The sequence below is a fragment of the Propithecus coquereli genome, unplaced genomic scaffold (assembly GCF_000956105.1).
Source record: "Propithecus coquereli isolate 6110/MARCELLA unplaced genomic scaffold, Pcoq_1.0 Scaffold134, whole genome shotgun sequence".
Taxonomy (NCBI): domain Eukaryota; kingdom Metazoa; phylum Chordata; class Mammalia; order Primates; family Indriidae; genus Propithecus; species Propithecus coquereli.
In genome coordinates, this window is record NW_012137636.1 from 3,468,299 (window position 1) to 3,482,736 (window position 14,438).

At 43.9% G+C, this 14,438-nt stretch overlaps 1 protein-coding gene across 2 annotated transcripts in view; it reads right to left on the reverse strand.

Annotated features, from left to right (window-relative positions):
- Window positions 1-1,322: 1,322 nt before the first annotated feature.
- NPSR1 (neuropeptide S receptor 1) overlaps window positions 1,323-14,438 on the reverse strand; it is a 169,929-nt gene continuing 156,813 nt past the window's right edge. For both annotated transcript variants that reach the window (XM_012638769.1, XM_012638770.1), the window contains 3 exons: window positions 6,004-6,090; window positions 2,277-2,457; window positions 1,323-1,413 (listed from right to left, as the gene is read on the reverse strand). In XM_012638769.1, coding sequence (XP_012494223.1) covers window positions 1,323-1,413; window positions 2,277-2,457; window positions 6,004-6,090 — 359 coding nt within the window. The remainder of the gene's footprint in view (window positions 1,414-2,276; window positions 2,458-6,003; window positions 6,091-14,438) is intronic.

The following is a 14,438-nucleotide window of genomic DNA, read 5'->3' on the forward strand; positions in this document are numbered from 1 at the left end:
CCAACATGACCTTAAGTAGGCAGACTTTGAGTTGACACCATAATGAGGAATGGGGCGCTATTAAAATACACTGAACATTTTAATGACTCCACTAGCAGTAGGCCAAAAAAAAAAAAAAAAAGAAGATTTAAGCTCTGAATAATTCTGGGAAGGAGGATTTTGCCAAGGAGATTTTAATGTCAAGAATATATGTGAAGCTAAAAATAAGGTGCTCACACGAATCCCAGAGCCGTGGGTGGGGATGTATATATAATCAAATTAAATTATTCCACTTCCACTTCTGGAGAAATCTGATGGAAGAAATTGACTACAAAACATTTAGTCATATTTCACTTGGATTATGCTTATAAATACCAAACTCCAGACCTGTCAAAATAAGCCCCACCAGCGCTTCCCGGTCGAGGTGTTAGACAAAGGCGACATGCAAAAACGGTAAAGAGCTTACAGAAACATCAAGCCTGGAGAAGCCACAGGAATTCAGCTCTCAACTAAAGAGGTGGTTCAGAGAATTAAAAGGGGGGAGAATTGTCCCTGAGGTGTGAGGAGTGGAGCCTACAGTGGCCCCAATGTTGAATGCAGAGGGAGGAGCCTTCAGAGAGCGTCAAAGACACATGAGTTCCAGGTCCTGTCTGAGATAGGAGGTCAGGAGCCTGTGGCTTTTTAGCACAATCTTTTTCCCATCAGAGAAAGTGTCCCTCCATTTTGACCTTGTCCTGGAGGGCCAGCAGTTGTGATCTTTCCACAAATCATTTGTCGATACAATGCGAGTGTGAGCTTGGCTGCTGCCAACACATCCATCTGCAAACCAAGGCTATCCACAGAGGAGGTGCAGAGTGCCAATGCCTAGAAATGAATTTGTTGGCATTTCAGGGACAAACATCTTGTTGGCTACAACCACCACACCTCCAATCCAAAACTGTGGAAAAATGTCTAGGTTTTGTTAAGTCTTTTATTTGCTTCTTCAGTAGTAATATTGTGCCCTCTGCTTGCCTGTCTCCTCAGTACACCCCACCCAGGATCTTGGGCCAGTGATGTCTCTGTCCGTTGGGTTCGGGTGCTGACCAGTGGGAAGGAGGGCTGGGAAAGGTGGAGATGGAAGGTGTGTCCTTGCTGGCTGGCGTGAATAATTAGTGAGTTCCTGTTATTCAATACTTGCCAATGTAGGTGATGCACATGCATTAGAACGTTTCCCTTGTACATCCCCCAAGTGATGAAAAGCAGGGTGGAGAAGCTGGCTCAGGTTTCGTGCACATGCCCAAGCAGGTGGCGGGGACCCAGGAGAGCTGATGGGGCTCACCCTAGCACTGCCACTGCACCCAGGTCTAGATGAACTCTGGTTTCGACAGAATCTGCATCTCATGCCGCTCCATCCTCTCCCGGAATGTCACTCTGGAATCCTGTGATCTTTGATCCCTGGAGAAGGTCAGAATAAAGCAGGGAGGGAAAATAATTCAACCTGATGAAGAAGAGGTAGAGATGTTATGAGATAATAGTTACGGAAAATGTATTAAAGATCAGACAACTGTGCTGGGCTTTGACATACGACACCCCCAACCTTCCTTCTCCACTACTCACAGCCTTCCTTCCCACTGGTCAGCACTGAGCCCCGTGGACAGAGGCATCACGGGCCAAGAGGTAGACTCTGCTATCAGTCCCATTTTACAGATAAGGAAACTGAGGTTTATAGAAGTCAAATAACTCATTCAAGGTCACAAAGCTATGAATAAGCAATTGTAGGATTTGAACCTCAGCCAATAGCGTTAAGCTCAAGCCTTAAACCATTCTACTATTCTATCTCCTGTGGATTTCTCTACCTATGCTCTGTAGCTCACACAAGAAAACAGCTAAAAAAACAACAGAATGACAGTAGTTATGAGAAAGATTTAATTTCAAATCTGCCACTGATTATTCATATAACCTTAATAATGTCACTTAACCTCACAAGCCTTACTTTGTTTACCTATAAAATGGTAATAATGCTCCACGTCCTGTTATCACCATAGGATTGTATTGAAGCAATCCATGTGGGTGAGCTTTGAAGAAAAGAAAGGGCTTCTAAATATGTCATGATATGATGTAGGAGAAATAGCATGAGCTGTGCCTGGGCCAGGGTTTGAATTTGTCACACTAGTGGAAACTTTCTGACTCTCAAGTGTCTCATCTATTAAAAAGGGATTCCATAACCTGCCTGGGAGTTTCGGCATGAGGAACACATACATTGGAATCCCAGCGCAGTGGCCATCAGCGTGTCTGACCCGTGCAAGAGCTTCCCTTACCCCCAGGGGAAGCAGATGGAGCTGCCGAAGGCACAGTAGATGAGAGGGTTGATGGCGCTATTCAATGCTGGCAGGTTCTGAATGATCACAGAGGCATAGAAACGCTCCTTGGTGTCTGGAAGGAGGTTGAAATTGTCCAAAATGTCAAAGAGGAAGTATGGACTCCAACAGCAGATGAAGGCTGGGGGAGAAGAGCGCGTTAGCACCATTGCAGGCTGCAGCTGAGGCCACAGTCTCTCTTGGTTAGCCCTGACAGGACTTTCAGCTAAGAAGTTCTTTGGCACCTAGGATCTCTCAGAAATACTGGGGTTGGGTATGCTGTTTAGAATAGTGGTCTGTGTTGGCACTAATGTCACGTCCACTTAAACACATAAACACATTCATACGTACAGCTTTAGACATATTCCTAAAACTGAGTAAATACTCTTCAGCTTCTCCGTCTGCGAAGGGGAGGTCCAATTTCTACTGTTGTGGACTCTGTATTGAGAGCCTGGGAATGACTGTATATGGCTGTACCCTCTCATGCAACACAGGGCTAAAGAAAAACAAGACAAATCCTCAGGAGACTTTCTGGAAAAAGAAGAACAAGAAGCTTTTTGACCAGACAGTGACTCTTTGTTTGGGTGTATGGCAGAAGAAAGGGGTGATAACAATGTTTTCACAGCACAGCCCAGTTTCATCACTATGTTCTCAATTTTCTTTTCTATTTCTAAGTTAGTCTGTCCAAAATATACCCACCCAATGCTCCTTTCCAAATCCACTGATGTGTGTGAGACCCTGATTCTGTTTGGCTCCCAATCCTCAAGGAAATGGGTAGGAAGTGGGGATACAGAACATGATGGTTAATTTTATGTGTCACCTTGACTGGGCCATGGGGTGCCCAGATTTTGGTCAAACATTATTCTGGATATGTACGAGGGTGTTTTTGGATGAGATTAACATTTGAATCAGAAGACTAAGAAAAGCAGATTTCCCTTCCAGCATAGGGGGGCCTCATCCAATCTGTCAAAGAATAGAATAGAAGAAAAAGGCTGAGTGAGAGGAGATTCACTCTCCCTACTTGCCTGTCTCAGAGCTGGGGCACTGATCTTCTCCTGTCTTCATACTTGGAGTCAAACTGGAATTTACACCATCAACTCTCCTTGTTTTCAGGCCTCTGGACTTGGACTAAAACTTATACCATTGGCTTTCCGGGGTTTACAGCTTGCCAACTGCAGATCTTGGGACTTCTCAGCCTCCACAATCATATGAGCCAATTTTTTTTAGTATTTCTCTTTCCCTTCCCTGACCATCACCCCCCACCCCCATTTCTCTGGAAAGCCCAGACTAGGCTTTCTACACACTCTAGGATGATTGGACACACACATGTGTCTCCTACTTTCTTACCACATTCTCTCCACCCCCTGTCTCCTCCTTTCACACCCACAGCATTTTTTCTTAGAGCAGAAGTCTGGTTCTTTAGCCATCTGAGTGCAGGGGCAAGCTTTCCTCCATAACTGTTCAATGGGAATTCTGTAACTTGTTGGGGAGCTTTAGAAGGAGAAACTGACTGACTTATGGGCCCCCATCCCACCCCAGACCTTGGCAATGTATTAAAGGGGAGCAATTCAAACACGGAGACAACGGAGCATTCTGGACTCTAGGTGATTAACTCCAACATTGGCCCAGCAGAGTGGTTTGGGGCACCAAGGGGCAAAATGGCCCTGTGTGCTTGTGAGTGCATGGGGGATGATTCTGGTCGTCACGGAGATGCCAGTCCTCCTGCACAGTATAGGCAGCCCAGCCAGCAACGATGTGTCTCATGCCCTATACAGCCTTTGAATGCTGAACTGGACATTCGCATAGGGGAGAATGCTGTTTATAATTACCCCATCTGAAATCTAATTCTGTTTTATAAATGAACACAGATGTTTTTTAAAATACTGAACTTCCCAGAAATGCAATTTCCTTATAAGTAGAGAAAAGATTATTTTCTCAAATTTGAAATTTTACATTTTTTGCTTGCTCAGAAAATCAAGTCACTGACAGCAATATTGCTTATATTTTTTATGTCTCCATGAAACACACCTGTATTGGTTTTCATTTGTAGCTGTTACTACGTCTAGGTGTAAGCAACTCACTACTTCATTATTCTTCTGGTGTAGCTGTGCTGAAGAATTTGCATATTAAAATTGGTATTGCTTTATTAAGATTTTTTTTCTATCCCTCCTTTATATTATTTTTGGGACAATATATTCATTTTTTAAGAATTATGGTGAGTAGGTAGTAGTATTATGTATATCTTTTATTTCAGGATGGTAAAGGGGCATTATAACATATTTTTGTAGGAAGGGCCATTCTGGTCTGATGGGGGGGTGTCAGCACTTGCTGACTCTTTAGTGGACACCCCTGCTTACAGATGGGAAAGGGACCCCACAGGGCCTGGGAAAATGGTTTCTGCCTAACAAGGGCTATGCTGGCTCTGGAACACACGTGTAAGCACACATTGCCCAACTCAACATCCAGGGAAGGCGCGTTGGTGATTCCGATTGTGTGGGAAAGCAAGGGAGTCTTTGATCTACTTCAGAAGCCACTAAGAAAGGTTTCTGAGCCTTGGTGGGTTGTATGTGCTTTATCTTAGTTACTCCTGCAGCGTTGTGTGGTGTGTGTGTGTTCTGCTGGCTGAGTCAAGCTGCGCGTGGTCTGTTTGGCATTTCGCAGTTGCGTTTTAGAAAGGTGAGAAGGACTGTTCTGGCGGTTTGACATGCAGCTAATGGAAGAGCTATGCTTTCTTGGAGCTTCAAAACCTGCCAGAGGGGCAGGGAGGGGGAGGACATTTGAGCTAAATCAGAAGAAAATAGCACAAATCCCTTTCCTTTTTCTTGTCTATCCACACTCATTCGTTCAACAAATATTAATTGAACAGCATGTGTGGGACCCAATTTTAGGCCTTGGTGATAATAATGTAAGTGACACAAAAGCCAAAGTCATTGCCCTCATGGATTTATTACTCCAGCTGGGAAGACAGACAATAAGAAAATCAATATATATCCTGTAGTGTCAGGTAGAAGTAGGACCCATGAAGAAAAATAAATCCAAGTGAAAACTAGAGAAGGGCTATTTTAAAAAGACTTGTCAAGGAGGCCTCAGCGAGGTGGCATTGTTGGTGAACAAATGAGGCTAGGAAGTAAGCCAGGCCACCCACCTGTGAGCAGAGCAGATGGGAAATGGTGCAAGGTGACTTTATGGTCTTAAGAGTAGAAAGAAAGGAAGAGGAAAGGGCAAAAGACAGGAGGATGGAAGGGCAAATAAAGTGGCCATAAGGGAGTGATTTGTAGTGACTCTGAAATTAAATACCCAGAAGAAATGGAAAGCCACTTTTATATTCCCTTTACTCATGCACTTTGGCCCCAGAGGAGAGTGTGTCTTAAAGGAAGTGACTGAGCAGGTGATGTGACCATCTGCTTCAGCTAGTTACGTCCTAATCAGATTTTCTCCAAATTATCCAACCTATGGCCTTGGTGACAACTGTATTCATAAGGAGAGGCATTAGGAACCAAATCTTGACTCTTGAAGGAGCCAGAGATGGACTGACAGGTTCTGCACATTCTTTGCCAATCAGACAAAAGTAGAAGTGCCCGTAGAAAAATTCCTTTCTTGCGTGGGCTTTCTGTCACCAAGTCCCAGGTGCAAGTTTGCTTTTGGAATGGTCAAACAGTTCCATGACACAAGGAGGGACACTGCTTACCAAGGATGATGACGATGCTATACTTGATGGCCTTGATTTTTGCCTTTGAGATGAGCCCTCGGTTGTAGCTGGAGCACAGTTTCCCACCTGTCAATACAACAGGGGAATGGTAAAATGAAGTGCTCAAGATGCGACATTTTGTTTCTGCCAGTAGAACCATCAAAGGTTAGACTCACAATTTGCACACAAATAGGACTGCTTATATCCTATCCATCTAAGCCTAGAAGGCCTTCCTTGGAAATTTTCAGAGTAAAGATGGCTCTGGGTTGGTTGCTGTAAAATGCTCAGTTTGCAGCGTAACATCATATGCAAATACTATGGAACACCCAGACTCTCTCAAGAGACTTGGTTGGATGGCCTGAATCAGCTGCAGCTGGAATTAGACCATGTGACTGCAGGGGGTGAGGCCTCCCCCATGGAGGGCTATTTCCTGAACCTGTGCTGTCACTTTAGTAACCTGGGCAATGTCATTTTCCTAGAATTGTTGCCCCAAACCAACTCATTCATCTAACTCAAGAAGTTCACTCTCAAGAAAAGTTCAAGCCAGAGGTATCAAATAGGAGCCTGGATATAAGTTTAATCATATGTTTGCTGTTGTCTGATTATAAAACACTTGAAAAGTTAAGGTAAGAATCCACTAGAATATAAGCTCGATGAGGACAGGGGCTCTGTTTCCTCCACTTCTGTAGTCTATCAACATATTGAATGATTAATGCATATTTGTTGAATGAATTGATCAATACCAACCTCTGATTAATCAAGAAGTAGTGGTGAAACAAAGGTTGACTAGGATGGACAGAATTCAGTGTAACAGATCTTAGTAAAAGGAGTGGATAAATGGCAAATTAGGGGATGAAAATGTTGGATGCATTGTCCCTTACCTCTGTGGAAGAGTTTTATTGTTAGGGCTTCTGCCAGCCCATATGGCACCTTTGTGAAAATTAGGAAAAGGGGCCTTTCCTCTGGATGAACGCAGACCAGCCCACAGCACACTCAGTGAGGGAGGTGTGGAAAGGTGCCAGCCCCAAGTGCCCCTCAGCTGGGAGCTGTCGTGTGGGGCTCAGTGGGCACAACCCTAGTGATGGCCAAGGTCAGTGCCCACCCAGCGTATCTAGGTCACACAGGGCAGGGAGGTCGCACACTAGGGAACCAAACTGCTGTGCTCAATTGTCCTCACGACACCATTCGGCTCTCATAGATGAAATTAACTTTAATCCCCACAGAAAATAGGTCAGAAGTTTACCTTTGCAATATTCTTTCAATCCCATCTCCAGTCCAATCAGCCCAATCCAACAAGCAAAGCACATCTGCTAAAAGATAAGGACTGAATAGAAGGGCTTCTGATACAAAGGATGAGTTTGGCCTGCCTTTCTTTCTGTCTCATATGCTTGCTTTTGCCTTCCACATTCTGCCTGGGATGTCCCCCCAGGTGAGCAATGCTCTTAGACTTCCCAGCCTCCAGAACCATGAGTCAAATAAATCCCTTTCCTTTATAAATGACCCAGTCTGTGCTATTCTGTTATAATGGCAGAAAATGGACTAAGACAAATGCCAACCAACCGTGGACAGAGAAGAGACCCATTTTCCCACCACTGTGCCAGGAGGCTGTCTGGCAGGTGCAGAGAGCATCAGATAAGCTGGAATGACACGGGAAGGGGCCCAAGGCGAAGGTGGGGTACAGGCATGGGACTGGGAGACGTGGGAAGCAGAGGGAGTATCCTCAGCCAGACATGGGAAAAGAAAATGTAGGATGAGTTTGAACTACGGTGAGTCATCTTGCTTGGCTGTAGCCTGCAAGTGCGTGGGGTTTGAGGGTGGAGAGGAGAACTGAGGGCAAACTGGAGAGAACTTGAATGTCTTTGGGTGGAGTTTGGACCAAACTTCTGAAGCAGCAGGAGGCCACGGGAGCTTTGTAGTGTGAATATTGACTCATTGGAGAGGACAAGCTGTTATCAGGAATAACAGGAATGGGGGCTTTTTGGGCGCAAAGAACTAAAATGCTAATTATAATGGACTCATATTCCTTCATGTATACCCATAAGCCCACTCTTTAGTTCTATTATGGTCTTCAAATTATTCTGTGCATTTCATAGGTCCACAAAAACTTAGCACTGTAAGGAAGCCAATGCTTCAGAAGCATTTACAGCAGTGGTTCTCAGCTGGGGGTAATTTTGCTTTCCAGGGGACTTTTGGCAATGTCCAGACACATTTTTTTTTTTTTTTTTACAGGCAGAGTGTCACCCAGGCTGGAGTGCAGTCGTGTGATCATAACTCACTGGAGCCTCCAACTCCCGGGCTCAAGCCATCCTCCTGCCTCAGCCTCCCAAAGCACTGGGATTACAGGCATGAGCCATCACACCTGCCAGGACACATTTTTGGTTGTCACAATTGTGTGTGTATGTGTGTGTGTGCACACGTGCACTACTGGCATTTAGTGGGCAGAGGCCAGGAATGCTGCCAAACATCCTTCAATGAACAGGACAGCCCCTATGACAACAAATATTCTAGTCCAAAATACCAGTCATGCCAAGGGGGAGAAACCCTGATTTTTGGGATGGTACCTTGGGAAGGATGCAGGCTTTGGGATCATGCTGTAATCGATCCGCCAGCTCTACCAACCGCTAACTATGTAAACTTAGGCAAATGAGCCAAACTTCCCAGCTTCAGTTTTCCCATTTCAAAAATGAGGTGTAGAAAATCACACTCACAGAGTTACTATGAGGAATAATAAAGTATTCAAAGTACCAAGTCACACGCTGGGGATGTTGGTTGCTTTATCAGTTGGGGTGAATGAAGTTTTAATGGTATTTCAGGTGGAAAATGAACTGTCTTTATAAAAGCAAATAGAAGGTCTGACTAAATTAGATCGTCTATTACACAAGGTTGTTATCTGTATGGAAATCACATACAGCGGAAAAGGATCAGGGTGGGATTCTACCTGTGGGAGGCAAGGAAAGAAGACAGCTGACCAAATTATATTCTTTCCAAGCATCCCTACTTGCTGGAACAAGGTAACAGCTGGCCTCTAAACAGTGTGGCTCTAAACACTCAGTTGGTCTTTCAGAAGGATTTTGAGAATGACATTTGTGCTTTGAAATCTGTTTAAAACAGAAACTCGCAGTACTTTCCACAGGGCAACCGGGTGACAATATAATCAACTACCTGCCCTGAGATGGGTGAAAAGCGTCTTTAATCTGACCACTGCAGGAAATGCAAAGCCTCCAGCTTCTAAAGATGGCTCTTCAAAGAGAGCTGAGCTACAAAATGCCAGTAATTCTCCTTTATTGGGAGATAAAAGGATTATTTCTACTCAAGCCTTGGCACTGAGCTGGAGTAAAAAGCAGTTAAATTCAGCTGTCACTGTGCATTAACAGCTCGGGTAGCCTGGAGGTGGCAGGTCCATTCGATTTGGGACTGGAGGAAGCTCACTGACTGTTTTAGCTCCAAGGTACATCCCTAATGGGGGCCCATGCTGGAAATTTGCTCTCCAAATGGCCACTTCTGGTTCCTTCCCTGGCTGCAGGCCTCTTACAGAGCCACTGGGAACCCATCTTTATGTGCGCTGAGCACCCGAAGCTGGAACAAAACCTCGGGATGCTAAATGGAGGCAGAATTTATTCCTGGGGGTTGGGGGATTCACCTGTGGTCCTATAATGAGTACAGGTGATTTGTTTAGAAACAAGGAAGTCTAACTGGCAATTTTTAAAAATAAATATGTTTCATATAGTAGTAACATTCATCAGGTGTTGGGCAGGTGACGGCGGGGGGGGGAGGATGGGATGGGTATATCCACACCTAATGGGTGCGGTGCGCACTGTCTGGGGGATGGACATGCTTGAAGCTCTGACTTGGGTGGGGGAAAGGCAATATATGGAACCTAAACATTTGTACCCCCGTTATATGCTGGAATAAAATATAAAAAATTAAAAAATTAAAAATAAATAAATATGTTTCATATGTTGGAAACTTTATGCACTTTAGGTTGATCTAAAAAATTAAACATTTTTAGCAGTTTTTCTTGATTTCTAAAATTTTTAAAACTTGAAATTCATTTTAAACAGTAATGGCCTCTATAAATACAAATACAGAAAATGCCCCTGGAACTTATCAGTTAAATATTTTTAGTGCATTAGGCCTTATACACTTAGCTGTGGGACATCAATCCTTTCCTTCCCAGGATATTTTTGAACCTCTAGTTTTCTGATAGACCCAGGGAGATGTCTTGGCCTGGGCCACCTCCTGTGCCTCTGCAGTGACTCTGTCTGGTTCCTGTTTCCCACGGTCACTGCAGCTGCCCTGGGCAGCCCCAGGCCACGCCACCCAGACCTCTCTCTCTTTGTCAGTGATCTCCTCTGGAGGAGCTCTGGCTGGGTGCCAGCTACTCAGCAGCCATGGTCACTTCTAAGCTCACTTAGAAGAATCATTATTGTTTGTGCCCTCGGGTGCTTGCTTTGCTCTTCTGCTCTGCCTCTCAGGGCCTCAGTTCTATCTCCGGGGTGGGGATTATTCAGCACTACCACCCTTCCCTGTAATATCTGCTCTCAGAGCTCTTCTGCCAGGAAGCAAGAAAATGACCTTGTTCTTCTGTGCTCTGCTGGTCCAGGGGCCTGCAACATAGTTGTTTATGCTCCCAGGAGTTTGGCTCCTTTAGCTTCACACACAGCATTTTCCTCCCTAGATGCTGACAGGCGGCTGGAGTGGTTAGGTAGGGATGCCCTTCAGTGACTCAGAACTTACAGTTCCCTCTGACTCTAACGCCCTTTTCCTGGTCTGCATTCACCGTGGCTGAGCCCATCTTCTCCAGCACATTTTTACTTTCATGGATCTTATTGTCCCCTTCTTGTCATTTGAGGTGTTCCCTCCCTCCCCACTAATTGGACATACCTGCATAGGCCTGGACCTATGCAAGTATGAAAGCATTTAGAGTTCTTTTCTCAGGAGGTTTTTAGCCCAGTACAAACGAGAAGTCATAGCTAGTTATGAGGAGGTATCACCTAATTCACAGTTGGTCTTTCCTGTACCTCAGTTCCTCAGATCAGGCAGAGCCAGAAACTCTGAAAGGCCTAAAATAATTATTCAGAGCTATTCACCAAACCTGTTCCTTGCCCCTCGCCCAGGCACACAGTGAAACTGCCCTTTATAAGATTAATAAAAGGCTGAATTGTGGTAGGGGCCTGAACTCTGCGAATGTGTAGGCATAGTTAAAAAAAAAACAAACAAAGCCAGCCATTGTTCCCTAGCTTGTCTTTCTGTACTTGCTTACTGCTTAGGAGTCATGTATCCTTGACTAGCATGAGATTTGTGATTTCCCCAATCACTTCCATAGATAACATTGCTATTGTAAAACCTAAGACTGGTCTTTGAGATAGATTCTAGACTGCATTCAGGAGGAACAACTGACCAATGACCACATTTGGAAACTGACTCAATAGGTCCTGTTACCCTCAAACAGGAACTGTCTCAGCGCAAGAAGACAATTTCTGCTTCCCAACCCTGCGAGTCCATCCCCAGCTAATCGGCAGACCCAATTCCCTACCCCTTTGTCCACTAAACTGCCCTAAAAACATTAGCCTCCAAATTCTCAGGGAGATGGAGTTGAGAAATTTCTCCCATCTCCTTGTTTGGCATCCTGCAATATTAAATTCCTTCTCCACCGCAATGCCTGCTGTCTCAGTGTATTGGCTTCCTTTTGAGCAGCAGGCAATGAACCTGGGTGGTAACAACAGCTAGACTACAGTTCCCAGCCTTCCTTTCAGCAGGGTGTAGTCATGTGGCTAAGTTCTACCTAAAGGAATCTGGGAAGAATTGATGTCTACTATCCCCAAACCTGGCCCAGGTAAACCACCTGAGTAATACTCCACTCCCTCTCTTCCCCTACCCCTACCTGCTGAAAGTAGATGCTGAGGAATACCTTAGCACTCTTCTGTTAAAGGTGGCAGAATCTCCACTTGCTTGAATTTCTGAATAACCGTGTGGAACAGTGCCCTTCCCTTGGGCATTTACTGACAATTGGACTTTAATTGAGCAAGAAATAAACTTCTATTTTGTTAAGGCTACTGATTTTGCAGTTTACACAGCTGCGAATGTTTCTCTAACTAAAGCAGACATTGGTACTTCATACACAGTGCTGTCTTAATTAAAACCTAAAACATGTGGCACTGGCTTAGTGAACAGGCAGCATGTGGCAAGGAAACTGAGGTTAGAAACTGGGACACACTGGAGATCCATTCCATAGAAGTGTCACATATGATGCCTGGGAAGGCTGACTGTGCCTACTGAGCCTGGAGCCCAGGGGATGAGGTTGGTACACTGAATGTTAACAGCATGTACTGATCATTACCACTTATGTTTAGTAAGATGTTGAGAAAAAGAAATGAACCTAGACAAGAGTTGGTTGGCTTACGAACAAAAATGAAAGGGAGTTATAGAAAGTCCCCAAATTTGGCATCTTGTAGAGTTGCAAATGCCAGCTACTTCTATTTCCCAACAGTACTGCTGCATACTTTGTGTGTGGTCCAGTGCAAAATGAAAATGCAGGCAGAGCATTAAACCAAATGTGGGCTCCTTCCAAGTGTGCTGGTCCTAGCCAATAAAGATGGCCCTGGTCCCCAAATTAAGCTATAACTTTGAGAGGTTTTAACTGGCAGAGACCCATTGAGATTTATCCTTGAGGCACAGATCACAGGATGTGGATGTGACCTCTCACCTATTGCTTCAGATGGCCTCAAACTAGCTTCCATTAAATTGAGAGACTGAGATTGGGTGAGGAAGCAAAGAACCAAATCAGACCTGAGAATTATATTAAGAAAGTCTTTTTGGATATGATTGCTGGTACTTGAAACTAAGTGGAAGCAAATAGATCAGAAGCCTACTAAGTTTTTGAGGAATTACGCTGCCAAGAAAAACCATGAAATTTATATCTTTGTCAATACATAGATCTATCAGACTTAAAATTTCACTAATCCTGTGCGTGGAAAATTATATCTAATTGAGGTTTAAACATGCCCTTTTCTGATTACTAATGAGGTTGAAAAATCTTATTTTTGGCCATTTCTGTTTCCAATTCGGTGAAATGTCTGTTTGGGCTTTGCTGATTTTTCAAACCTATTTGTCTTTTTAAAAAATATTTTTAATTGATTTTTAGGAGTTTTTCATATATAGTGGATACTAATCATTTTCCAGATACATGTGTTGCAAATAGCTTCTCCTGTGACAAAGGAAGGGAGTCTTAACATAACTAGCTCCATCTTGCTTCTGACCCCCTGTGGTAACACTCTTTAGGTTAAAAGCTTTTGCTTAACTCTGCACCATAGGCTAGAAAAAAGGTGACAATCATTCCTTTCTCCAAAACTAACCCCTGGGGAGATAAGGAAAGCATACGTTCCAGTACCAATGCTATGTTAAAGATTTGTAGGAACATCCTGACATGACCTTCATCCTCCAAAGTTAACTGACCAAGAGCAAAGATGTCTTACAACTTCCTCAGACCCTTGCTAATACCCAGTCCTCAGCTACCTCTTACAACTCCCCTTCCCCCTTCCCTTAAGATAAAACCTAAAGTTCATAACTTAAGATAGCTCTTTAGGACACAGTCCACCATGTTCTTGGTTTGCTGCCTCTTCAAATAAAAGTCACTTCCCTTTCCCCAATGCCTTGTTTCTCAACTTATTGATAGTCCTGCAGCGAGTGGTACCAGCTTAGCCTCAGTTACACTCCTTAGTGGATTCACTTTTTAAATGTCAACAAAATTTGAACTACAATAAAATCTTATGCCCCCAGCTTACTGAATGGACCCCCTCTTGGTCAAGGGGACTCCAGAAATACCTTAAAGCTGAACTGCTGGCCATGGAAAGGAAGATCAGACATGCCTTGTCATGCCTCTCTCCCTTCTTGGAGATATCCTTTGTAACTCATTAACAGACGTAAGGTTGTACAAGACAAAGCTTAAACCACACCTGCAGGCCAACAATTTACTCAACAGATCACTTGAATTTTGGTTAAGGTCTGGTGGCTTGTCTGTGATTAACACACATCCTTATCTTAAGTTAAAATATTCCGAGCCTTTAGACAAAGTTTCATTTCTTTAACTAATTACAAATCAAAGAACCTTTAAACCCATCTATAACCTAGAAGCCACTTTGAGATGTACCGTTTTCTTCAGGTCAAACCAATGTATGCCCTCCTCTTATTGACTTAGGGTCTTACATGTAATTCTTGTCTCTGCGAACGTATAAAACCAAATTGTAACCCAGCTCCTGTGGGCAGAAATCCTCAGGACCTCTTGAGACTATGTACTCCGGGCTGGTCACAAATATTTGGCTCAGAATAAACCTCTTTAAATTATCTTACAGACTTTGGGTTCTTTTCCTTTGACAAGAGTCAAATATATCTATATTCAGTTTAATACCTCTTATATCTTGTTTAAGAAATAATCC